At 39.9% G+C, this 25,972-nt stretch overlaps 1 protein-coding gene across 13 annotated transcripts in view; it reads right to left on the bottom strand.

Annotated features, from left to right (window-relative positions):
• USP6NL (USP6 N-terminal like) overlaps positions 1–25,972 on the bottom strand; it is a 245,065-nt gene that overhangs the window by 25,741 nt on the left and 193,352 nt on the right. For all 13 annotated transcript variants that reach the window (XR_015254038.1, XM_086714968.1, XM_086714971.1 and 10 more), the window contains 6 exons: positions 23,724–23,772; positions 22,077–22,197; positions 18,855–18,949; positions 17,899–17,964; positions 17,705–17,804; positions 14,628–14,780 (listed from right to left, as the gene is read on the bottom strand). Coding sequence is in view for 12 of the 13 variants with exons in the window: in XM_086714968.1 (XP_086571094.1) it covers positions 14,628–14,780; positions 17,705–17,804; positions 17,899–17,964; positions 18,855–18,949; positions 22,077–22,197; positions 23,724–23,772 (584 nt within the window). In the remaining variant the exon portion in view is untranslated. The remainder of the gene's footprint in view (positions 1–14,627; positions 14,781–17,704; positions 17,805–17,898; positions 17,965–18,854; positions 18,950–22,076; positions 22,198–23,723; positions 23,773–25,972) is intronic.

Below are 25,972 nucleotides of genomic sequence, written 5' to 3'. Positions count from 1 at the left end.
AAAAAAAAAAATACAGAAGAGTCCCTCAAATACCCTCAGGTTTGTTCACTGTTGATTTTACTCAGGTCTGTGCCGCCACCCAGTGGACACCACACTCAACTACAAGCCTTACAGATTAATTGTCTAAGAGGCGTTACAGGCTCCTATGCACCCAAGTGCTCTCTCTCTTGTAAACAATATCCTACTTACAAATTTCAACAACAGAATATATGTACTCTGATTGTTCTAACAGTTTTCAGTAAGAAATGGTAGGGGCTGTTGTCAGGAAAATTATTCTGGGGAAGAGTCATCTTACTCCTCTCCAGATCAAATATTAAGTCCAACCGACTTTGAAAATATGGTCACAAAATCAGTGATTTCAAAATATACTGGAAAATTCAAATGGCTTTATATCTGTTTAATGTACCCTTAGCAAGAAAAATATGCAATTCAAGCGTTATTTATTACAGCCTTCAACCCTTCTATACCCCCTTCTATAAGTGACCAAAGAAATACAGGAAAACCTTGGATTGCGAGTAATTTGTTCTGTGAGTGTTTTGCAAGACAAGCAAACATTTCTAATAAATTTTAACTTGATAAGTAAGCTATGTCTTACAATACAAGTAGTACATGACCCTGAATGTCACATGATCACAGCTGAGCCAATAGTTCTCTCTCTCTCTCTCTCTCTGTCTCTCTCTCTCTCTCTGTCTCTGGGATTGTAGGTGATTGTCTCCTATGCTTGGATGATTGGCCTCAGGCTGCAGCATTTGGCAGAAATCAGTGATTTTTCAGAATGTTGGAAGGTGCCCACAATTGGCACTAGCATATTTTTTGTCACTTCCAAGTACCTATGGACAGTCTTTTGCTTTTCCAGACAAGAGTGAGCTCAGGAATGCTTTGCTCCATTCCAGGTTAGGCTGCCTGCCTCTGCTGCTTTATTGCCGGTTCCACTCATTACAGTGTATGACAATTTGTTACTACTGTGCAGTGGGGAGCATCTGTGCAAGTGCACACAATGGCTCCCGTGCAGAAAAAGGTTCCACTGAGGCAACGAGAGCAGGAACTCCATTGGTGACAGTGGAAGTCATCCCCCTCCTCTCTTGCCCCCCTCACACTGGCCACGAAGGTTTTCCAAGTGCAGGTTCATTTATTTTTCTTTAGAGTTTGTATTTTCTATATTATTTTGTATTATATGACAGTATTGTAATCATTTTCATATGAGTATCCTCTGAGTTTCCATTATTTCTTATGGGGGAATTTGCTTTGATACCCAAGTGCTTTGGATTACAAACATGTTTCCCAAATTATGCTTGCAAACCAAGGTTTTACTGTATTTTTGCTTTCTAATTTATAGCTGAGAACTTTTTAAAAATATTTTTTTAATTATAGTAATTAGGTTCATAGGCTTGACTTTTTTTCTCATCAGACAAAATTTGAAAGAGAGGTGAGGCAGAGAATTACTTAAACACATTTGTCATTATAAATGTATTTAATGCCACACACATTCAATAGATCTTTCTGAAATAATTTTTGTTTCCTAGTGTTTCAATTCATATATACACAGGAAAAAATGGCGTAATATCAGTTTCCATCATATAAACAAAAGTGAAAACCCATCTAAACACTCAAAAAGCGGGAGTTTCTTACTTTTTTAATTGACAAACGATACAGTTGGACCTGTTTGTGTATGTCTATGTAATGAGAATACGAAGTAGTTCCAGGACCTCAAAAAACTGCCTCATGCTAGCCTTTTGTAGATGACAGGCTTTTATTATCTAAAAAATAGATTGAAGCTTCATTTGTTCATTAAAAATTATTGGCCAAATGCCTATTATATATATGCCGGGCACTGAAATGTGTGCTGGTGACACAAAGACGTGGTCACTGTCCTCTAGAACTCACTGTCCAACACACGTCAGAGGAACAGGAGAAGCACAGCTCTGCAAGCATACGCAGCGGGGTGGAGTTCGGGGTGGGGAGGTGCTCCTGGCACAAAATCCCGCTGATCCGGCCGTGTGGTTTGGGAGGCTGGGGGTGGCTGGGAAGGCCTCTGGAGGAGCCGATGCTTAAGCCAAGTCGTGAAAACTGAACGGAATGGATGTGGGCACAGGGAGCTGGGGAAGCGTGCCGGGCATTCTTGGGGAGTAGCACGTCCTAAGGCACAGAACTGTGGGCGCACAACACAGCGGCGTGACTATCACCCACAGCGTCTGCTGTGATGTCTGGTGCTGGCTTTGGAGTCAGGCTGGTCACCAGCTATATGACCCTGGGCAATACTTCGCCCCGTAGCCCGTTTCCTCATCCCTAGGTTACTACTACTGACACTGATGGCAGAATGACCATGAAAGCTTTTCAAAATTAAAACAAGTGCCACTTAATGTAAGAATTGTGGCCCTTCCAGATAAAAACCAAAAGAACGGGGGGGGGTTCTATCACGTTCAGAGACCCTTTAAAGGTACAAGGTGAAAGTAAAAGACCAAAAAAACGCAAAGTCCAATCCTCCTGGGTGGAAAGGCAGACTTCCTCAGGGACAAGAAAGAACGAGGTTGTGTGCAAGGGGCACCCACGGTGTCTGGACTACGTGGCCAAGGACCTGATGGGTGCGGACCTGTGGTTCGGCCTGCGAGTTCGGTCGCTGACCAGAATTCAGTTGGAGTCCTGGCTTACATTCCAACTAACAAAGTACCTTCCAAATTTATCTGACATACATTTTTTAATTCCCAAAGATCTAAAACTAACTATAGAAAAACTGAAGAGAATTAAACACAGGATTAATTCTGTATTTTTGCATTAAGGAATCTGTTCATATTTAGTATTGCCTTTTCATGCCAATTGAAAGTCACTGATTCGAACTTAACCATTTGAAATGTATAAACAGGAGTGTAACAAATTTTTAAGGGACTCAAGGTTCAGCAAATTCTTAAATTTATCAGATGTAGAAGTTATTTAAGAACTAGGGAAGATTTTGTTTTTAATTTAAAAGTTGACATGTTTAAGGGATTGCATATATTAAATTTATAAATGCAATTTAAAACGTTTGTAGAAGTTTATTTTGTACCAAACATTAACATTAACCAAACATTAACATTCCCTTTAAAAGAGAATGGTAATTTGGGGTGCCTGGGTGGCTCAGTCAGTTAAGCGTCCGACATCGGCTCAGGTCACGATCTCACAGTTCGTGGGTTCAAGCTCCGTGTCGGGCTCTGTGCTGACAGGCCTGGAGCCTGCTTCAGATTCTGTATCCCCCTCTCTCTCTTCCCCTCCCCTGCTCACACTGTCTCTCTCTCTCTCAAAAATAAACATAAAAAAAAAAAAAAAAAAAAAAGAGAGCACGGTAATTTTTCCCACGTCTACTAACTTTTGTAAGCTGAATTAACAAACTAAAGAAGAACTAGGTTTCTGGATTTGTAACTGTAAGAAATTAAATACTAATTTTAGGAACCTAAATAATTCTGTGCACCAACAGGTATCCTGAAGGATACTAATAAATTTGCATCAGTAAGTACCTTATCGCAACGGGCTGTTGAAAAAAAATTGACATGTGTATGTAAAAAAAGCATACTGCAAGGCGTCTATCATGTGGGACTCCAAAGTCCGCTCTTGTTGTTACTATGTCAGAAGTGTCTGGGGGTATGAGGGGGGAAGAAGGATAGAAGTAGGAAAAACAAGCAGACTGGGAGAGTATCTTGGGTCAAACTAAGGAGTCTGGATCTTCTTCCTTCAGCACGGAAGTGTCCCCTGAACAGCTGGCCACTTGACAAAGTCACTCTGGCAAGACAAGGAGGTGAGCAACACGGGAGTCAGGGCTTCCAGGGCGGGCGACACAGCCCTGCTAGCGAGGCTGGAGAGGAGGGGGATGCTAGAGAGAGACGAGGAATCAAAAGAAACACAGAACTTGGGTGTCTGAACGGACAGTGAATGGACTGCTAGTAAGCTGGGGTAATGTGGAGAAGATTTTGGAAGAGGGGTAAAGGGCGCCCAGGCGGCTCAGTCAGTTAAGCGTCAGACTTCGGCTCAGGCCATGATCTCACAGCTCGTGGGTTCAAGTCTCATGCTGGGCTCTGTGCTGACAGCTCAGAGCCTGGAGCCTGCTTCAGATTCAGTGTCTCCCTCTCTCTGCCCTTCCCCCACTCGCACTCTGTGTCTCTCTCTCTCTCTCTCTCAAAAATAAATAAACATTAAAATAAATAAGTTAAAAAAAAAAAAAAAGATGGGGTAAAGTTGAATGTTTTACCATGGTCAGAAATACACAGGAGAAATGGGAAAAATAAACATCTCCTTCCTACATTCCAGCCCAAAATTTTGATTACCATTACAAAATAACATACAAAAGAGAAATGGCAATTCTGGAACTGGCAAAGTTTTGCTATAAACAAAATAAAGAATCTGAATTGCCCTAGGACAGAAAAGGACATGTACCACAGCTAAAAGCAACAAAATGCTTTCCTTTCTTAAAAAGGTTCCTTAAGTTTCACGTTTTTTCTGATACCTAAAATAGAAGTGGTTCTCTCAATTATTCTAAGAAAAACGTGCTCTTGATTCTTCTAGGTCGTATGGTCATAAGCTATAGCCGGGCCACACGGGCAGTCACAGTGGATCAACACAGGCTTTCCACCCAGAGCAACCTCCCTAAGTGAGAGAATCCTAGCCAATGCGAACAGAAGACAGGTAGCTGAGGAGATCCAAGGGATAATTCCACCTCAAGAAGGCAAGCCAATGGGGTATGCCAGAAGCGATGCATGTCATTTCAGTACTGTGTCAACTAAATGTACTTTTATTTAAATTGGGTTTTCAGAGTTGATTCACATGAAGAGATGGAGAGCTGAAACTCTCCAACTACTTTATACACGTTTACTACTAGCAGTGGTCAACAAGAGAGGCATGATAGAATTAACAACGTAAGATAGGACACAAATGGCCGGAAAGCAGATGAGCGACGTAAAAAGCCTGAAATACTCATAACAAATGAAGACTAACAGCACCAACAAGGACACACGATAAACGGTGTCCGCAAATTAGGAAGAGAAAGAAATGTCTGACGATAAAAGACAGCTACAAAAAAGCTGTGCACGTTTATGTAAATATATGCGCTTTAAACACAAGTTTTATACGTAAAAGCAAAGGAAAAGGACTTGAATGTTCCCCAAACTGAAGTAATGGAAAGTCTTCATACTTCACTCAATATACTGCAAAGATTACCTAGAGTTCTTATGAGGATACATTTGTAAATCGGGTAATAAAACTGAGGAATAAGGGATTTTTTAGGGTAAGATAGAAATATCTTGTTGCACATAAAAGCAAAGAAGTATTCAAAGACTAATAGTGTTGAGTCAGAAGAACACAGGATCAGTTTAAGGGAGATCCCGCTGGCCAAACTGAGAACAATGTGAACATTAAAACAATAATAATTATATCTCATTGAAACATTAAGAATATATCAAATTCCATGGATTCACAATGAGAAAGCCAAAACAAAAGCTCATTTTCTGCCACTGGAGATAATCAAGAACATCAATTCCTAACTCTGAAAACTGGTAAAAGAAAACAGCTAAGCATTTATTCTGTTTTTTTTCAGTAGAAAATATATCTTAAGGTAACTAAAGAGCCCCAGCTGATAAAGGAGAAAAAATGCTTTGTTACAGAAGAAAATCTGCTGATAAATATAAAAGAAAGAATGGAATTTGAAAATTCCTACTTTACGACGTATAATAAAATATTTGTTTTCGGCAAGGATTATTAATGGAAGCTGAAACCATCGGGGAAAGATCAAAAGGAAAGTGGATATCTGTATAATTGCAAAACATTATGCCACAGATCACTTGCTAATTAAAAAGTTTTTGCAATTAAAAAAAATTCTTTTTTTTTTAAGTTTATTTATTTATTTTGAGAGAGAGCAGCATGAGCAGAGGAGACAGAGAAAGAGAGGGAGAGAGAATCCCAAAGAGACTCCGTGTTCTCAGCACAAGGACACTTAACTGACTGAGCCACCCATGTACCCTACAACTAAAAACTTTTTTTTTAATGTTTTTATTTATTTTTGAGAGAGAGAAAGAGAGAGACAGAGAGAGCAGGGGAGGAGCAGAGAGAGAGGGAGACACAGAATCCGAAGCAGGCTCCAGGCTCTGAGCTGACAGCACAGAGCTCAACGTGGGGCTCAAACTCATGAACCATGAGATCATGACCTGAGCCAAAGTCTGACACTTAACTGACTAAGCCCCCAACTGGAAACTTTTAATATGGAATTGATATTAGATGATATTTGAGAATTATATTGTTAATTTAATTAGATTTGATAATGGCACTATGCTTAGACAGGAGAAAGTCCTTGTTTCTGAGACACAGAGACTGAACTATTTAGGGTGAAATACCATGAGGTCTTTATTTTCACTAAAAAATTATTCAGAGGTGACTGAGTGGCTCAGTCGGTTTAAGCGTCCCAACTCTTGACTTTAGCTCAGGTCATGATCTCATGGTTCGGGAGTTTGAGACCCGTGTCAGCCTCTGCACTGACAATGCAGAGCCTGTTCGGGATTCTCTCTCTGCCCTTCTCCTGCTCATGCTCTCTCTCAAAATAAATAATAAACTTTAAAATAAAATTATTCAATAAACTTGTGTGATAGATACATGGGGGTGGGAAGGGTCTTCAGCTCTTTTTCTTTTGTACATGTTTGAAAAGCTTTTGTGAAACTTTACACAAATACATTTAGAAACCGAAGTGACGATTTTCTAAGAAACTATAAAGGATGCACACTGGCCTGAGAAGACAAAATGAGTAACAAAACAATAACCAATAACCAGGCAAACATAAAGTTATCAAAGAGTGATTCCCCACAAAACAAGCATATCAGACTAAAATGGTTCCATAAGTATATTTTGAGCTCTTAAGGAACAATTTTAATACTACATAAAATTTTCCAAAACACAGAGGAAGAAGGAAACTTTCCATACTATGATACTAGCATAACCTGGTAACGCAACGAAGTTTCAGTTCATTGCTATGCAATCCCACATAGGAATAACAACAAAAAAGTTAAGTAAAATATTAGCAAGTATAAAACATCAGAGCTTTGACAGGTAATTTATTACAACCAAGTGAAATTTATCCAAGGAGTGTAATGATGGTTCACAATTAGAAAATACATTAATAAAATTCACCATATAAGAAGGTCTTAAAAAGAGAAAAACACAGAGATTTGTTCATTTGTGCCTAAAAAGCATTAAGAAAAAAAAAAAGCCCTCAACATCTACTTTTTTTCTAATTTGGAAAAACAGTAATAGTTTGATACTATTGATACTCTGGGGTGAAAAATAAATAAAAAGTATTTAAGAGGAATTTAAGAGGAATTTAAGAAGAAAAATACTATTATTGGATGATAACTGTGCATCTAGAATCTTGGAAAATGTGAGGGAATCAACATTAGAAATACAGAGACAGGGAAAAGCTGCTGGGAGGGTGACAGAATAAGCACCAGGAATCTGTCCCCCCACCTGGACAACAACCGCACCAGCAGAACGTGTCTGACAGAACTGTCTTGGAACTCTGGTGCCCACTGTAGGCCTGCAACGGCCAGGAGAAGGCTGGGAAGGTAACGGCAGTGAATGTTGTTCACTTTCAGTTCTGGGCACTGCAGAAATACCCCATACTCTACCCCGCCCCAGCCACAGGGCAGGCAGCTTTACCTTGTTCCTAGAGCAGTTTGCACCAGGCTCAGGGAGCCAGGGTGGGCAAGAAAACGTGTCCTCCAGATACTGGAGGTCTGGCTCTGACTGCTGATAGCTGCCTCCATCAGAGAGGTGCAGAAGAGAGGCAGAGGGCACTTTCCTTGCACCTCCCCCTCGCCCCACTATTGCAAGCACCCTGAGGTGATTTTCAGGGGCTTTAAAGGGCCAGTCCTTTTTTTCTCCCCTTATTTATATATTTTTTCCTTTCTACGAGGCCAGACATTGAAGACTAGGATATTCAAAAACTGCAACATATTAAGGGCAAAATTACAAAGTCCAGAGAAAGGCTCAGAAAAGACCTGAAAAGACCTGAAGTTTACTCTTCTGGCTGACCCTCAGCAGAGAGATAGCTTACACAATAAAACAAACAAACAAACAAACAACCAAAACAACAACAACAGCAAACCCTGGGGGAAGGGAAGAAAGCTCCAGAGTTACCACATTATTAGATTCACATGCCCAGTTTTCAACAAAAAAAAAATCACAAGAGACACAAAGAAACAGGAAAATATGGCTCATTCAAAGGAAACAACTAAACCAACAGAAAATGTCCCTGAAAAAGACCAACGGCAAATAAACTGGACAAAGACTTTGTCTTAAAGAAACTCGAAGAACTAAAGGAAGATGTGAAGAAAGTCAAGAAAATCATGTATGAACAAAATGGAAATACAAATAAAGAGAACACATAAAAAGAAATCAGAAAGAAATTCTGAAGCTGAAAAGTACAATAAATGAAATGATCACCAGAGATATTCAAAGGCAGATTTAAGCAGGTAGAAGAAAGAATCAGCAAACTTGAAGACAGGATGATGATGATGATGATGATGATGATAATAATAATAATAATAATAATAATAATAATAATAATAATAATATAAAAAGGGGAGCCTGGGTGGCTCAGTCGGTTGAGCATCTGACTTTGGTTCAGGTCATGATCTCACGGTTTGTGAGCTCGAGCCCCATGTCGGGCTCTGTGCTGACAGCTCAGAGCCTGGAGCCTGCTTCGGATTCTGTGTCTCCCTCTCTCTCTGCCCCTCCCCCACTTGCACTCTGTCTCTCTCTTGCTCTCTCTCAACAATAAATAAATATTAAAAAAAAAAACAAACTTGAAGACAGGGCAATGGAAATTATGAAGTCTAAGGAACAGAAGTCCAAGCGACAGTGGAGACCATCAAGCAAACATGCACTGTGGGAGAAAGAGAGGGAGACAAGGGCAGAATAAATATTTGACAAAATAATGGCTGAAAACTTCCCAAATCTGAGTAAAGACATGAAAATAAACAAGCAAGAAGCTTAAAAGGACTCCAAATAAAATGAACTCTAAGAAACCCACACCGAGACACGTTACAATCAAACTTTCAAAAGACAAAGAGAGGGGCGCCTGGGTGGCGCAGTCGGTTAAGCGTCCGACTTCAGCCAGGTCACGATCTCACGGTCCGTGAGTTCGAGCCCCGCGTCAGGCTCTGGGCTGATGGCTCAGAGCCTGGAGCCTGTTTCCGATTCTGTGTCTCCCTCTCTCTCTGCCCCTCCCCCGTTCATGCTCTGTCTCTCTCTGTCTCAAAAATAAAATAAACATTAAAAAAAAAAAATTAAAAAAAAAAAAAAAAAAAAAAAAAAAAAGACAAAGAGAGAATCTTGAAGCAGTAACAGAGAAGCAACTTGTCACATACAAGTTATCCCCATAAGGTTATAAGCAGGTGTTTTATCAGAAACTTTGGAGGCCAGAAGGCAGGAGGCCGATATATTCAAAGCATTAAAGGAAAACAAAAAACAAACAAAACACTATCAACCAGGAGTCCTGTATCTGGCAAAACTGTCCTTCAAAAGTGAGGGAAAAATTAAGACATTCCCAGATAAGCAAAAGTGGAGGGAACGCTTTCTGGGACTTGCCCAGAAAGAAATGCTCAAGGGCACGTGGTGAAACGAAAGGGCACTACACAGAAATTCCAAGCCATGAAAGAAAATCAAGATCTTAATACAGGCAAATACAGGGGCAAGTGTAAAAACTACTATCATTGTAAAAATCATTTGTAACTCCACATTCTGTTTTTCTACATAATTTAAGAGCATAATACTTAAAAAAACACATTTGTTTGTCTAAAAGCTAGTATTGTTTAACTTCGGTTTATAACTCCACATTTTGTTTTCTCCATGACTGAAGAGACTAATGCACTTAAAAGAATTACTACTTTACGTTTTGCGGCACAGAGCGTACACAGATGCAATGTGGAAAAGGTCAACTGGAAGGGCTGGGGGTGGGCCAAAAGGGCTGGGGATAGACCGGAAGGGCTGGGGGTGAACCAAATGGGCTGGGGATGGATCAGAGGGCTGGGGATGGATCAGAGGGCTGGGGGTGGGGCTGCAAAGGAGCAGAGCTTTTGTAGGTTATTAAAGTTGCCCCAAGTCCAAATTAAGGCATTATAACTTCAGGATGGTAAATGTAATCCCTTTGCCACGCCCCCACAACACACACGCACGCACACACGAGCTATAGAACATATACAAAAGAAAGTAAGTAATTTAAACATTTCACAATTAAAAAAATCCATCAAATGGGAAGTAAGACAGTAATCCAAGAAATGAGGGACAAAATTCTATAAAGTATACAGAAAACAAATGGCAAAATGGCAGAAGTCCTTCCTTATCAGTAATTAAATGGTTTAAACTCCTAAATCAAAAGACAGAGACTTCAGAATGGATAAAGACCCACGATCCAGGTATATGTTACCCTCAGGAGACTTCACTTTAGATCAAAAGACACCAACAGATTGAACGTGAAAGGATGCAAAAAGATACTCCATGCAAACAGTAACAAAAGGGAGTAGGGGTAGATATACTCAATCGGACAAAATAGACTATAAATCTAAAAAAGGTTACAACAGACAAAAAAGGACACTGCATGTGAATAACAGGTTCAATACAGCAAGCAGATCCAATAATTGCAAATACGTATGCACCTAATAATGGACCATCAAAATATATGATACACAAACGGACAGAACAGAAGGGAGGAAGAGTTGCACAGTAACAGCTGGAGATTTCAATACGTGGCCCACAATAATAGACAGAACAACCAGAGAGAAGGTAAGCACACAGGGGACGAAAACAACACAGTAAACCAACTAGATCTAACAGATATTTACGGAACACTCCACCCAACAACTACAGCATCCACATTCTTCTCAAGTGTATGAGTCCTTCTCTAGGACACAGGGTATGCTACATCACAAATTAAGTCTCAACGGATTTTAAAAGACAGATGCTGTACAGAGTATCTTATCTGACCACAACAGCATGAAGAAAGAATTCAATTAACAGAAGCAAAATTGGAAAATTCATAAATCTGTGGAAATTAAAAACACACCTTAAAACTCTTCCCTTAAACCACAAGTAATTCTAGATGGGCTAAAGATTTAATCATAAAAAAAAAATAAAGACATAAAAGTCATAGGAGAAAATACAGGTAACAAAAACCTATTCATTCAGCATGTGGAACACAGAAGTGGGATGCCATAAAGAAAAGGGCTGATGGGGCACCTGGTGGCTCAGCTGGTGAAGCATCCGGGCTTCATCCATGACCTGGGCCCAGGTTGTGATCTCGTGGTTTGTGGGTTCGAGCCCCACATCAGGCTCTGTGCTGACAGCTCAGAGCCTGGAACCCACTTCGGATTCTGCCTCTCTTTCTCTCTCGGCCCCTTCCCTGCTCGCTCTCTCTCTCTCTCTCTCAAAAATAAGTAAACATTAAAAAAATTGTTTAAAGAAAAAGACTGATTAAATTTTTAAAAATTGTATATGAAAAGTATCCACAATAACAATAAACTGGCCCATTTCCTTTACTTACGAAGAATTTGCACAAACACACCAATAGAAAAGGGAGCAGAAGATGAGCAGGGAAGTTTACAGAAAAAGAAATTAAAATGTCCAATAAAAATAAAAGACACTCAATCAAAATTAAAGAAATGCAAGTCAAAACAATGGAAAACTCTAGTCAGCTAGAAAGATAAACTAACAATTTAAAATGCCGCATGTTGTGTGGGTCTGGGAAAACAACTTACAAATGGAGGCAGCACAAAAGGAGCCACAAAGAAATAACACGCTCATGTGTCCTTTTAAGATGACAGAGAGGAGATTAAAATTTCCTGCCAGAGTGATCACTGAACCATCTTCATGCTCCATATAGAGCTTGAAATAATTTCAAGAGGATAACACTGGGCAGGCTGCAGGGCACAAATTCCAGGAAGTCGATGCTGCAGCAGTAGAAATACAGGTGAAAACCAGATTCTTGATGGAGAAAGTGGGGGGCCACCTCACCACGTTCTACTTCAAGTGCCAGTAGGATCAGAGCAAACGTTAGCTAGTGTTTCTGGGATTATTTCTCTCTCCCTTTCCCTTTCTCTGCATCTCCCCCTCCATCCACATTCTACCATTTCCCAGTAAAAAGATCTTACAAACTACAGCTACTAATTTTATTCATGTGTACAATGCAGACGAGTACTTTTTCAGAGTTATTTTTAGGGATTAAATGACATAATGCGTGTAGTATGTGGCACATACTAAACACTCAGTAAATGATACCCGCTAGTTAGATGCTTAGTCATCCTCTTCTATAATATTTTATTCTCATGGTTAAATAGTTCTACTATGTATTTTTTCTTTCTGTATGTCTTTTACTAAAACTTGTCTTAACTCTTTTTAAAAGAATGCAAGATATTTTATTGTAAAAAATTTTTTTATGTTTATTTTTGAGAGAGAGAGAGAGAGAGAGAGGGCGGGCATGAGCAGGGGCGGGGCAGAGACAGAGAAGGAGACATAGAATCTGAAGCAGGCTCCAGGCTCCAAGCTGTCAGCTCAGGGCCCAACAAGGGCTCGTACCCATGAACCGCAAGATCATGACCTGGGCCCAAGTTGGATGCTTAATCGACTGAACCACCCAGGCACCCCTAATGCAAGATATTTTAAAATAAATGTTAGGGGTTCCTGGGTGGCTCAGTCGGTTAAGCGTCTGACTCTTGGACCTGGTTCAGGTCATGATCTCACAATTAACGAGTTGTGAGCTGATCTCTGTGCTGATAGTGCAGAGCCTGCTTGGGATTCTCTCTCTTCCTCTCTCTCTCTCTCTCTGTCTCTCTCTCTCTCTCTCTCTCTCTCTGCCCCTCTCCTGCTCACTCTCTCTCAAAATAAATAAACATTAAAAAACAAAATAAAATAAATGTTAAAGTGGCAAGAATACAGTTAGTCATTGCCATTCCAGGTAAAGAATTAGTGGGGAATGGACATTATTGCACTGAACACAAGGTAACCTCACTTAGCAAAGGTGATCGTTTCACAAGGCTGCTGACCACAATCAATCATTGCTGTGACGTTTTGTTTTCTAGAGAATCTGGATGACCCAGAACGAACCTTGGAGAAATGCTGATAGGACCCCTCAAAATTAAGTAACTAAAAGCAGAGCATCTTGGTTTTCACCAAATGGAGAAAGATGCGCCTTCCATGAATGTATGTCTGCCTGATCCGCACAGACATATCCAGAAGACACCAAAATATGTGCCCCAGAGACTGGGAAATGTTCCATCGGACTCTACCTGAGGGCATAACCCCTGACCCCAATTAACTCCTCAACCTCTCACGCAGGCTCTTCAGCTTCCCTCCTCCCTTACCACACCCTCCAGTGCAACAAAGGCAAGAAAGGAAATGGGCGAAAAATGCCTTTTTCTCAGGAAATCATTCGCTGTCAAGTAATACTCTGAGTTACTCTTGCTGCCATCCTATTTCCACATTTTCTTTTCTCTTGCCTCCCATCCTATCCTTCCTTTGATCCTTCCCCAATTATCCTATTTATTTACACTTCATTTGTTATCAGTTATATAAATTCTGTCTCTCCTGTGTGCACCTTGACACAAGGACCACGTCTTTCTCTTCAGTTGTTGGGTCTCTGCCACAGCACCCTGCAGATAATCTAATAGGAGGTGCTGAAAGCTGTACTGAAATAAGCAAATAAGGGGAGCCTGGGTGGCTCGGTCGGTTGTGCATCTGACTTTGGCTCAGGTCATAATCTCATGGCATGGGTTTGAGCCCTGCATTGGGCTCTGTGCTGACAGCTTGGAGCCTGGAGCCTGCTTCGGATTCTGTGTCTACCTCTCCCTCCCCCTCTGCCCCTCCCCCACTTGTGCTCAGTCTCTCTCACTCTCAAAAATAAATCAAGGGGCATTTCAGTCGGTGAAGCGTCTGACTCTTGATTTTGGCTCAGGTCATGATCTCACTGTTCCTGAGTCTGAGCCCCGCATGGGGCTCTGCACTGACAGGGCCGAGTCTGCTTGGGATTCTGTCTCCCCCTCTCTCTGTCCCTCCCCTGCTTGCTGTCTCTCTCTCTCAAAATAAATAAAAATAAACTTTTAAAAAAATTAAAAAAGAAAGAAGCAAATAAAATATATTATCCACACAGCAATGTACTGCAAGGAATCCTGGATCAGCAGTCAGAAAACTTGGACTCCAGGGTCAATAATGCCATCTGCTGGTTCTGTAGCTCTGTACATAAGCATTTCAGTATCAATTTCCTCTTCTACAAAATGGATCTTTTACTTTCTCTGCTATTACTTACGGTTTTACAACATGATGTGATGAAAGTAAAGGTCATTGTTTATGTTCAGTTAAAGCACCACGATTACTACTCTTGATCAGTATTATTTGCCACCCAAACCTTCTAAATTTAACTAGGGACAGTACAGTTATTTTATTAGGAGGGGCGGATTTCATTAATGCGTTTATTTGCTTTTTCTTAAAATAAGCATAATGCCATAAGCAGCTTGCCATCCACAAGTACGCATAATGCTTATGTTCGGAAACAGAAACGGCTTGTGTTCACTGCGCCATGTTTCCCAACTTTAATTATGATTTAGATATAAAGTGTTTTGAATATTTCTTACCAGGTTCTGGGAGGTCTAATTTTGCGCGCTTCAGTTCTACCATAGAAATCTGAAGTTGCTCTATTACAAAGTCATCTTCAAAGAAAAAATCCTTTGCCAGGGTCTCCTGAAGAAATTCTACAAGTTCTTCCATGGACAGTTTCATTAGGTGTTCTAAGAAAGAATGAGAGAAACACGAATGCTGCATCAACAGCTGTTTCAGGTTGAGAAGATAATGCATTCTATTCTGGGGTTGTAGTTTTCAAAAAGGGCACAGCATACAGCTTATACATAGCATTGTAAGAATCACTGAAACTCTGTAAGATAAAAATATTTTCTGGGGCACCTGGGTGGCTCAGTAAGTTAAGCATTTGGCTCCTGACTTTGGCTCAGGTAATGATCTCATGGTTCATGAGATCAAGCCCTGCATCTGGCTCTGTGCTGACAGTGCAGTACCTGTTTGGGATTCTCTCTCTCCCTCCCTCTGTCCCTCCCCTTACTCACAGGCTCCCACACATGCTCTCTTTCTCTATAAACAAACAAACAAACATTTTTCTTTTTCTGACATTAAAGCAGTCACAGAGAAAAGCAGGTACTCTGAGGAGACAGCAGAAGGTAAATTCTGCCAAATACCTTTTCGTTGGTTTATTTAAAACTACCCATACCTTAGACGTTAATATAAACCCAGAGCAAGTACTTGTTAGAGACACAGACCAACTAGGATGCCATGAGAGCTTTCTGTTTTATTGTTATGGAGCTCTACCTACCATACACAAACCCATTTCAAGTCTCTATTTTTACTATATCAGAATTTCCAAAAAATCTAGATGATTAATCTTATTTGTATTTCTACGTAAGAAACCAGTTTTGTTTAAAAAAATTCAAATTTCAGATACAAAGTAGAAAGCAAAAATCAGCTAGGATCCCAAGAGCCACTGCCCTACAAGCAGATGTGTATACACATGTATCAATTTAAAAAACTGATTATACTTTTGAGTCCATTGGATATAAGTACTATATAATTAGTGTTCTAACACTGGACAGTTCGGTTATTGCATTTTTTTTTTTACTATTTAAAACCACTGTGTGATAAACCTCCCATAATCCCATAACAACGTCTCTAAATATTATTAAGGAAATCAAGAAAAAAACAAGAACAAAATCTCAGGGGAGCTGTCACTGAATTCAGGTGCCCAGACACAGTTTTTGAAGTTTTCTGGTGAAGCAACTTCACATGAATCCTGGAGCTTCTGTCTTCCTAACTAATAAAAAACTATAAAGCAGCAGACACGTTTTTTCCAATAGCTATTTAGCCCAATGACAGGATAGGATATAAAGTAATTATTATGCTTCCAGTTTACTTGCCAAGGGTAAAGAAACTTCTCACTTGCCAAAATGAAGCAAGAGTCAAATAAATAAGAGGCGCCTGGGTGGCTCAGTCGGTTAAGCGTCTGACATCGGCTCAGGTCATGATTTCACAGTTCGTGAATTCAAGCCCCGCGTCGGGCTCTACACTGACAGCGTGGAGCCTGGAGCCTGGAGCCTGGAGCCTGGAGCCTGCTTCAGATTCTCTATCTCCTTTTCTCTTTCTACCCCTCACCTGCTTGTGCTCTCTCTCTCTCTCTCAAAAACACACACACATTTTTTTAAAAAAAAGTCATACAAATAAAACATAATTTAAGGTGGTGAACAGAGCTATGGAGAAATAGAACATCATGTTTCTATTTTCTTGCTGTTTAATAAACATTAAACTAATACATATAAATTTTAATAAAAAGTATACTTTTGTTCCACATCTTAGTTCATGATCCAGAGAGAGAGAAAGGACACAGAGAGGAGAGGAGGGGAGGGAATGAGATGGGGAGGGGGTGGATGGGGTAGGAGAGACTGATTTCCTGTGGCTTTCTGACAGACCCTGAGTCTCGGGACACAGTTATCTCAGTGCAGCAGTGTGTGAGCTGGAGGAGTGAGGACTGGGTTTAAGGGAAAGGAACCACAGCACTTCTGAATCCCTATCTTTCAGAGTAAACAATACAAACTTGATTTCATTGGGACTTCTCATTTGTATCTAAACTTTGGATAATCCGAAGTCATGTTTTTCAAGTAAGCAATCAAACAATTTTATATTAAAATACTAACATGTACTTAGAACAATGCCAAGCACAACAGGGGGAAAAAAACTTACAAAACATGACCCCAAGTACTCAATTAGCTTATAGTTTAGGTGGGAGGCTGAACAGATGAATCTTTCAAAAATAACCTAAGAGGGTAGAAGGACCAAAACAGGTGAAACCATGTATGTTTAAGACCTAGGCTTGAGGCACTCTAGGAAGTTCTAAAGCTTCCAGTGACTCTCTTCTCTGCAGTTACAAGAGAAGTTACTACGAGGAGTTATAACTATAAAAGTTGAACAGAGGCTTAAAGATGAATAAGGTTCTTTATATCCATGAAGAAAACTCTCATTTCTCGATTTCTAAAGTAAGGCATAGCATGCCAAATTTATACAGCCCTTGAAATACTGCAACTGAAGACTTTTTAAAGCCTTGTTGCATGTGTGCAACTAGAGACAGTGACTGTACTTGCCCCAGAGACAATGCGGTCAAGTAGAGAGATAAGCAGAAGGTTCCCCATCTTTGGTCTACAGCTTAGCGTTGGAGGCTTTTTTCCTGGATGAAAGAAACAATGATGGAAAATGTCCTCTCTCTAGACCTTTGAACTAAGGGCCTGGTTTCTTTGGTCTCTCTCGTCTCTGATTACAAACCTGAGATTCAGACTGAAGAAAGGAATAAGGAAACAAAACTTGGTTGGAATAATATTAATAGTGAAATCGGGACACTGTGTTCCACTGCTTCAGTGTGAAAATGAAACTGAAACAGAAAAACAAATCAAAGACCTTTGTAATGTAATCAGCTTCTAGTCATGTGACAGAACCAAGGAAAGCCAATTACCAACCAAACGTGACTTCTTCATGAACTTTCAAGAAATGTTTTAATCCACCACAAAAAGAAAAGGAATTTGAAACTGGGTGGGGAATGAGAAATCAGAGTTAAATCAAGCCTTGATTTTCGTGAAATCCTTATACTTAAACATTTTCTTACTTTTGTGTAATTTTAAGATTGTATAAGACATAGCGGTAAGAACTCGTTCTCCTTCAAAGATGTAGATATCCCATATTCTGAGGTTTAGTGTAAAGGGAGTCTATAATTAAAAACAAAACAGAGATAAGATTAACAGCTCACCCCTCATCTGGTATTTATAATTTTACGATTGGGTTTTGTAAACAAATACTCACACGATCAAGGAAACATTGAAAAAACCATTTCATTGTGTAAAAACTTGTGTAGATTTCTTGAGAATCCTGAAAAAAACAAAGACTTCAAATTTCTGGATTGCAGCAAATGAAATATGACAATCTAATACTAAAAGTCAGGAAGGTTGTTGGGAGGTAGCTGTCAAAACTAAACATAAAACCGTTTCATTCCAAATCTTTTTCATGCTAGAGTATTTCTAGTTTTTTTCTCTTCGTGCTTCCTCTCTTTCTCCCTCAATTTCACTTTTGGAAATCACCTTAAGAATAAATCCTTCACATACAGGATTGTAATACATTTTGATTCTCTAGAACACATTTTACCGTGATCTCTGCTTCACTAACTCATCGTGTTTTATAGTAGAGTATATATATGGTTCACTAAGGATGTCTGTATGAGCCTTAAAGTACTTTTGGTGCCATAAAAAAGCATATATCTTTAAAATCAAATCTTTAAAAATCATATATCTTTAAAAACTATATTATTTGTATATATCATCTGCAAAGAAGCGGTTTGATTCTATGAGTTAGGGCTGTGATGGTTCATCAGTACTCGATTTCACAAATATTGGGCGTTTGGGTGGCTCAAGTCAGTTGAGTGTCTGACTTTGGCTCAGGTCATGATCTCGCGGCTCGTGAGTTCAAGGCCCGTGTCAGGCTCTGTGCTTGGAGCCTGGAGCCTGCTTCAGATTCTGGGTCTCCCTCTCTTTCTGCCCCTCCCCTACTCACACTCTGTCTCTCTCTCCTTCAAAAATAAACATAAACAACAATTAAATTTCACAAATCTCATGCTCTTCAAACACCTGGCAATGACAAGTGCATAGGAAAGGAACTGGACAACACTGCAAATCAATCAAGTAATTGGGACCAAAGGCTGCACTCAATTCCTCTAGCTTCATTTCTGGTATAAGTGGGTGTAAGTCAAAGTCATATCTACCTACCAAGTGTTGCTTAAGCTTGGACAGAAATTTATTCAGTATTTTTTCATGATGTTCTTGAAATCTCAAGAGTTTAGGAAAACCTTGAACAAAAAAGCCTAGAATACAAACATAAAAATAGTTTTTCATAAACGGTAACAACAAAAACCCCTCTTTTAAAATACAACACATTGTTTTCATTTTTAACTGTCAGCAACAACAAAAATCCAGGAGTTAGTGAGATATTTGTCCTCCCCACCAAGGAAATAATCGTGTATGAGCTCTGGGTAATGAAACTTGTGGTCTAGCAGTTGTTTGCCAGAGATCTCTTATAACCTTGTAAAAATATAAAAGAGGACAATATTTCTGAATTAAAAGGGAAACTTAGAAATTAAGAAAAGATGAAAAATGAACTGAAGCCATTTATCAGGATTATCTGTTCTCTTGAAGTATCTTAAAGCATATCTTAAATGTGCAAATTTTTTAAAATTTCTTTTTTTTAAATTTTACGTAAAATCAAGTTAGTTAACATATGGTGTAACAATGGTTTCAGGAGTAGAATTCAGTGATTAATCACTTACATACAACACCCAGTGCTCATCCCAACAAGTGCCCTCATTACAGCCCCTCACCCACATAGCCCATCAACCACCCGATACCCCTTGAGGAACCCTTAGTTTGCTCTCTGGATTTAAGAGTCCCTTGTGGTTTAAATGTACAAATTTTTTATAGGTTATTCTAGTCTTAAGGACTTATCATTTTATTTTACTGTCAATATCCTACATAACAAACATTACTTTTTTCAGTCCTACTCTAACAACTTCATTAATATTGTGCTTCCAAAGTTTTTATCACTTTTAATCCTTTCTGTAAGTGATATCTGACATCATCTAAGACATTCTGGCACTATATGATCAACATTCTATCTAACGTTGTAGTTTATCCCATCTGATTACACAATATAATCTGTAAGATTTCTAGGAAGTAACAAATCGTAAATGGTGAATTAGTACTGATTTTGTGTATTTATCTCATGGAACCCTACATGTATATTTATTTACAAATTTCCTTTCAGATATTCTACACAACGCATTAGAAAGGAAGTATCCTCAACAGATGCATCATTTCTCCCATTAGTTATTTCCAGTCTGGGCTTTCTGTAACTTTGAAGGATGTTAATAGCTGTGCTCTGTTTTTAAAAAAGAATCCAGAGGACAGACCTTGTGTTATAGGAACCCTTGTTGCATATTCATGATACATAAGAGCTTCCTAATGCTACTAACATGTTTTATAAACTAAAGAAACTTTGTTTAGCTCTCTCTGCCAGACTTAGTTGATCTTAGAGTCCACCTTTTTTCCCCCCCACAGAACATCTGTTTCCAAAAATTAAAACTGTGTTTCTCCAAGAACGCAAGAGACATGCTTTTGGGAAACACTGCTTTATAATCTTTGGGGAAGGCCTATTTGTTAACTAATTTTCAGTTTTCTAAGGTATTTGTAAATATTTCCAGAGATAGAGATTCTATGCCTCCCATAGTAACATTTTCCAGGGAAATTAGGTCATAAAAAAAAAAAAAAATCTGTATCTGTGCCACTTTCCTGGTCAATTTGATAAGAATGGGAATTGGAAGAATTTCAAGAAAAGGTCTCATTTTGAAAAAGGCAATGCCCCTCAGTAATAAACACTAGCTCAAGGATGCTAAGATAGCTAACATTTCTTCACTTGTTAGTGATATCCCGGACTTGGTGTTTTAAAATCTCATTTTCTTCAGCCCTCACTTTATTCTATACATTTCTAAGTGACATCACTATCATACAGGATTTGCAAAGAACCGAGGCAACCTTTAGTTATAAAATTCCATCTGCAGACCTAGAAGCAAATATCTCTAAGTATAAACTTACCCACGATAATGACCTAAGCTGCACAATAAATGCAAACGTTGGGATAGTAAGAATGTTACTTTACAGATTAGACTGGTGACAACTGCTGAAAGTAAGCTATCGGGTATGTTTGAAAGAAAGGACTTCCCCGAACTTGGGCAGTCTTCCACGTGATTACATACTCCTGAGTATGCCTCTGCACATGCCTCTGCACTTCAGCACAGAGGAGCAATGCCAGTCAAAATAAAGATGGATAAGGGACAGTTGTTTTTCTTCAAGATGCCTTTTCAAATGACTGTGTGTTGGATGGCAGTTCAAAATGCTGTATCTTACCTCTTACTTTTGGAGTCTACTGATGGGATACAAAGTGTCCAGAAACAGTTATCAGCGGTAGAAATAGTAATAGTAGTGGTCATTTAAAAAAAAAAAAAAAAAAAAAGATTCCCTAGGAAAACTGAGGGAGATGACCACATACACACGCGCGCGTGCACACACACACACACACACCACAAAATACCTCCATAGAAACCACATGGTAAGAACGTGAGATTTAATAAGCTATAGTCATAATTCTGAAAATGTTAAAATATCACTTTCAACATGTGGCAGGTTCCTCACCACATCAAGCTTACTCACAAATGGAACTTAGATGATCCATTTCTTAGAGGGATTCATGTCAAAAATGTTTTTAATTTGGTATTATCATGGATGGCACTGGGAACATAATTTTGCATTATATGGGCAAATGGCACTTTTACTTCCAAGAGAAGTTGCAATACAAACTCTCCAAAATCTCTTGTATATGCTTGGCAGATTTAGGAAAAAGGTTATTAAAAACAATCTTCTAACCTGAGAACCAAAAACTCATGCAAGTTTTGAGATATTAAATAACAAAGTACCCGCAGCATGTCATCAGCAGCCTTTTATTGTAAAAGGGAATCAATTTTATGGCTACAAGAAGCAAAGCACACATCTCACTGAAATGAGAACTGCATGACAGTCTGAAAGTTCTGGTCAAAAGGCATCTTTTATTTCTCCCGGTAACACAGCTCTTCCTAAATTCCTCCAAACCTAAATTAGCTTCTTCTGACTGGGGGCAAGTGAGGAGAGAATTTCAGAATGCCAACAGTATACCTTGAGGCAAACACAACAGAGATAAACGTGAACAGAAATGTTTAGCAAAGTTCAATAAAGAAGGAGGAAATAAGAAATGACTCACAAACACTAATTAACTGAACAAACTCCCAGACATTAATTTTTTGTCCTTAACCCTAACAAGCATCTCCCAAAGTTTGACTTTGTTTTAATTTACCTTTTTCTCCCTTCCCTGTTTATTGTTTTGTGTAAACTCTGGGGTTTTCTTACCATGCATGGCATGTTTGGGGCCTGAGAATAGTTTGACCAGGGCCCAGAAGGCATCTTCTTCATTCATATACATAAGGAGCAAAGCTGTGATCTGGCTCATCCCCTGACAGTATCCAACTTCCTGAAGACAAATGAGAACAAAGAAACTGGGGGTTTTAAGATCAAATCACATGGATATACACATATAAAAACCTGCCCTACAAAATAATCAGAAAATGCTTAAACACATTAAAGAATGGGCAATTCTACAGAGAAAGACTACAATTTTTACAACACTGAACTATATGCTATAAAAGAATAAATTTGTATTCAAGAATGAATGTAGAAGTGTGGACAAAGTCTAAAGCTGCATGTATTTTTATTATCTCCTATTCAATACCATTATACCTTCTGTAAAGAGTGCTAGGTTTATTTTTCCTTTGTATGTATGATTCTCAGTTCAATACTCCCCCTCTTTGTTCAAATGCTGGCAAATTTCTCTCCTCCTACAGTTTCCAGGTTGCTGTCTCTCTTCCTCTGGATTTCCAGGCCTTTATATAGACACATTTTGGGATACCCAACCAGTCTCTGTCCCTTCTCTGAGAATTGCCTACTCTCCCCATACTCCCTGCTTACGATGGGGCCTTAGGGCTTCATGTTTGTGCCACATGAACCAAAGCTGCTGGAGTAGAAGAGGTCACCTGACCCCAGGGGAACAGTTAATCGGCTGCACTGACTAATCCCATACTCTCTCCAGGAGATCCGTAATCAGATGGTGGAATGCAATTTCAAAGAATGGTCATGTCGACCATTCTGTGGGTGCTATTTTAGCCATGGGAAAAGTGAAAAGTAGGCAAAGAAAGGAATCTGGACAGAGATAGTGGGACAAACAGTTTACAGAGATAATCAGAGTTACCACATGGCCTCAGAGTGGAAAAGACAGAGAGTATAGCTCTCTTTCTCAGTGAAGTCTTCTCACTCTCACTGTCCAGCTCCAAATTCCATGAGGCCCAACCATTGCTTCATTTCTATGAAATGGCCTTTAATAAACTCTTTAACTTGTCCTAGCCTGAACTTTCTCATAACTGAAACGCTTTACTGTAATAGAAATTACACACCCAAGGTTCAAGGTTGTCCTCCTCAGAACCCAGTCAACAAGCATTTATTTAACATCCACATTAGGTTCAACACTAATTTATCTTTCCCCAAATTATTATCTTCCCCTGAGTTATAAATACATTAAGAACAACATGTTCCATTACCAAAAAGTTTACTTTTAGCCTGCTCCTGGGCTTGGCAAGTAGGTCCATACCCTGAAAGGCAACCTCGGTCCCAGGGGTGGTGAGGAATGTTCAAGGGTCAAGCAAAAATTAATCTGCCCACTGACTCCCTAAACTTCTAGCCCTGCTCATTCTCAGCGCTACTGTGTAAAATAAAAACAAGACAAACAACATCACAAAACAACAAAACAATCCAGAGAAAGAGGGGAAAACGAGAGATTCACTGGCATGCGGTGGTTTTTCCCACTTCAAAGTGGCTCTGTTCTAAGACCCCAGGGTCACCAGAGGAGCCTTGAAAAGACCCACAGAGGCAGGGAGAGCCCCAAGAGTTCCTCCAGTTCCTCAGAATACAACCCAAAGAGCTGTGGGTGGGTGTGCTCCAACTTACCGTGTTATAAATAGAATATGCAGCAAGAACATGGAATAGGGATTGTTGCCTAGAGAAAAGAGAATTTATATTAAACACAATTTACTTATTTCACCTATTTTTAAAAACACAAACTTAAACAAATAAACAGTTTGCCTCAAAACAGATCATCCAGACAAAATCACTGTTGTAATAAAGAAATGACCCCCAGCTCAAATGTGAACGATAATCTATACAGTCTAAATTCAAGGTTAGATGACATTCATTCTGATAAAATTTACACCAAAAAACACAAAGGGCTTCACAATCTCTCAAACTTGTTGCCATCCTTCACTGAACTATTCTCACTACAAAATCAACCACATGGGAGCAGCCAGCTTCACAGAACTATGGAGGCCTTGCGAAGCCTATTACAGTGCCAGCTCAGTACAATACCGTGCAGGGCTGGGGCCACATCACGTGGGAAGCTGTATGTGCTCTCAATAAGCCCCCACTACATGGTGCTATCTGTCCCACAGCCAGGAACTGGGTTCCAAGATTCAAGCGGCAGCAATGGGGATGGCTCAACCCACTACGATCCCTAGCAGTCCACTAGCAAAATGTTTGCTTCCCATTCCATCAGCCTTAAGCGCTGCTGGTCTAGGAGTGATCCCACTGAACTGGTAGTTGAGATTGCCACCCAGCCACTCTGGGCTCCTCAAGCCTCTGAATCACCAGGCAAAGGAGGCTGACTGTACTGGTTGGAGGGGTTGATCCTGGTTACTAAGGAGAAACTGAGTTGCTACTACATAATGGATGTAAGGAAGACTATGTCCAGAACACAGGAGAATACTTAGGGAGTCTCTTAGTATAACCAAACCTTGCGATTGAAGTCAATGGAAAAATACAGCAATCTAATTCAGGCAGGACTGCTAATGGTCCCGAATTAAAACTTAGGTCATCCCACCAGGTAGAGAACCACTACCAGCTGAGGTACTTGCAGAGGACAAAGGGAATATGAAATGTGTAGTGGAACCCAGCCACCACCACATGCCCAGCCACAGAAATGACCGTTATCACTGTTCTGAGCATTTCTTATTTTGGCATGAGTGTGTGTGTGTGTGTGTGTGTGTGGGGGTGGGTGTGTGTGTGTGGGGGGGGGGGTGGGTGTATACATAAGCATATATATTTTAAAAATATTTTTGTTTTCCTCCTTCCTTTTCCCTTTTCATCTAATGTATTAGCTATATTAGATATATTAATAATAATTAACTTCGTATCGCAGTATTTAGGTTTCAGACTATCAAAGCAAAAGAGTAACCATCACCGAAGACTTTGCATCCTCTTGTGGGGTAAGGACTAGCATAGTTTCAGTCCTAGGCAAAATCGCGTTAGGCAAAAGTATGGCCTTGTATTTATCTGTATTCGGAAACGGAGTCGACAAGGATACACGGTCACAGTCAGGTTTATGTGTCACCTTGGTTAAGCTACAACTCCCAGTTATTCAAAATCTAACCTAGGTGTTACTGAAAGAATGTATATTTGGTAGATGCGATTACAATCTATAATCAGCTGACTTTAAGTAGGGGCAATTGTCCTAGATAGTCTGGCTGGGCCTGATTCAACCTGTTGAAAGGTTTTAAGAGCGATGTGAGGCGTCCCTGGAGCAGCTCTTTCTGTGGAAAGCAGCCCGGCTTGTGCTCACGAGTGCCAGCCTGTCCTTTCTGATGGCCTGCCTCCCCATCAGGGGGCGTGCCTCGCCAGCCCCCGCTACTGTGTAAACCAACTCCTCTCAATAAATCTCTGAATACACACCTCTCACCGGGTTTCTGTTTCTTTTGTTGAACTCGACCTGATCCTGAGGTCATCAAAACTATCCCTCTCGGGGCGCCTGGGTGGCGCAGTCGGTTGGGCGTCCGACTTCAGCCAGGTCACGATCTCGCGGTCTGTGAGTTCGAGCCCCGCGTCGGGCTCTGGGCTGATGGCTCGGAGCCTGGAGCCTGTTTCCGATTCTGTGTCTCCCTCTCTCTCTACCCCTCCCCCATTCATGCTCTGTCTCTCTCTGTCCCAAAAATAAATAAAAACGTTGAAAAAAAAAATTAAAAAAAAAAAAAAAAAAAAAAAACTATCCCTCTCATTCGTAAATGGTAGTACTCATTCATTCATCCATTCCTCTTTTTTTGTTTCAGCTATGCTTTGGGATCAAATTTATAGGGATCTATTTGTCACTGACATGGTTCTCAAAAAGTAACACAAGCTCAAATTTCTTTACTAAGATTGTAATAAAAGTA

The sequence above is a fragment of the Puma concolor genome, chromosome B4 (assembly GCF_028749965.1).
Source record: "Puma concolor isolate L17-30 chromosome B4, mPumCon1.1.hap2, whole genome shotgun sequence".
Taxonomy (NCBI): domain Eukaryota; kingdom Metazoa; phylum Chordata; class Mammalia; order Carnivora; family Felidae; genus Puma; species Puma concolor.
The sequence above is the reverse complement of the archived record's forward strand: the minus strand, read 5'-3'. Positions and strand labels throughout refer to the sequence as shown.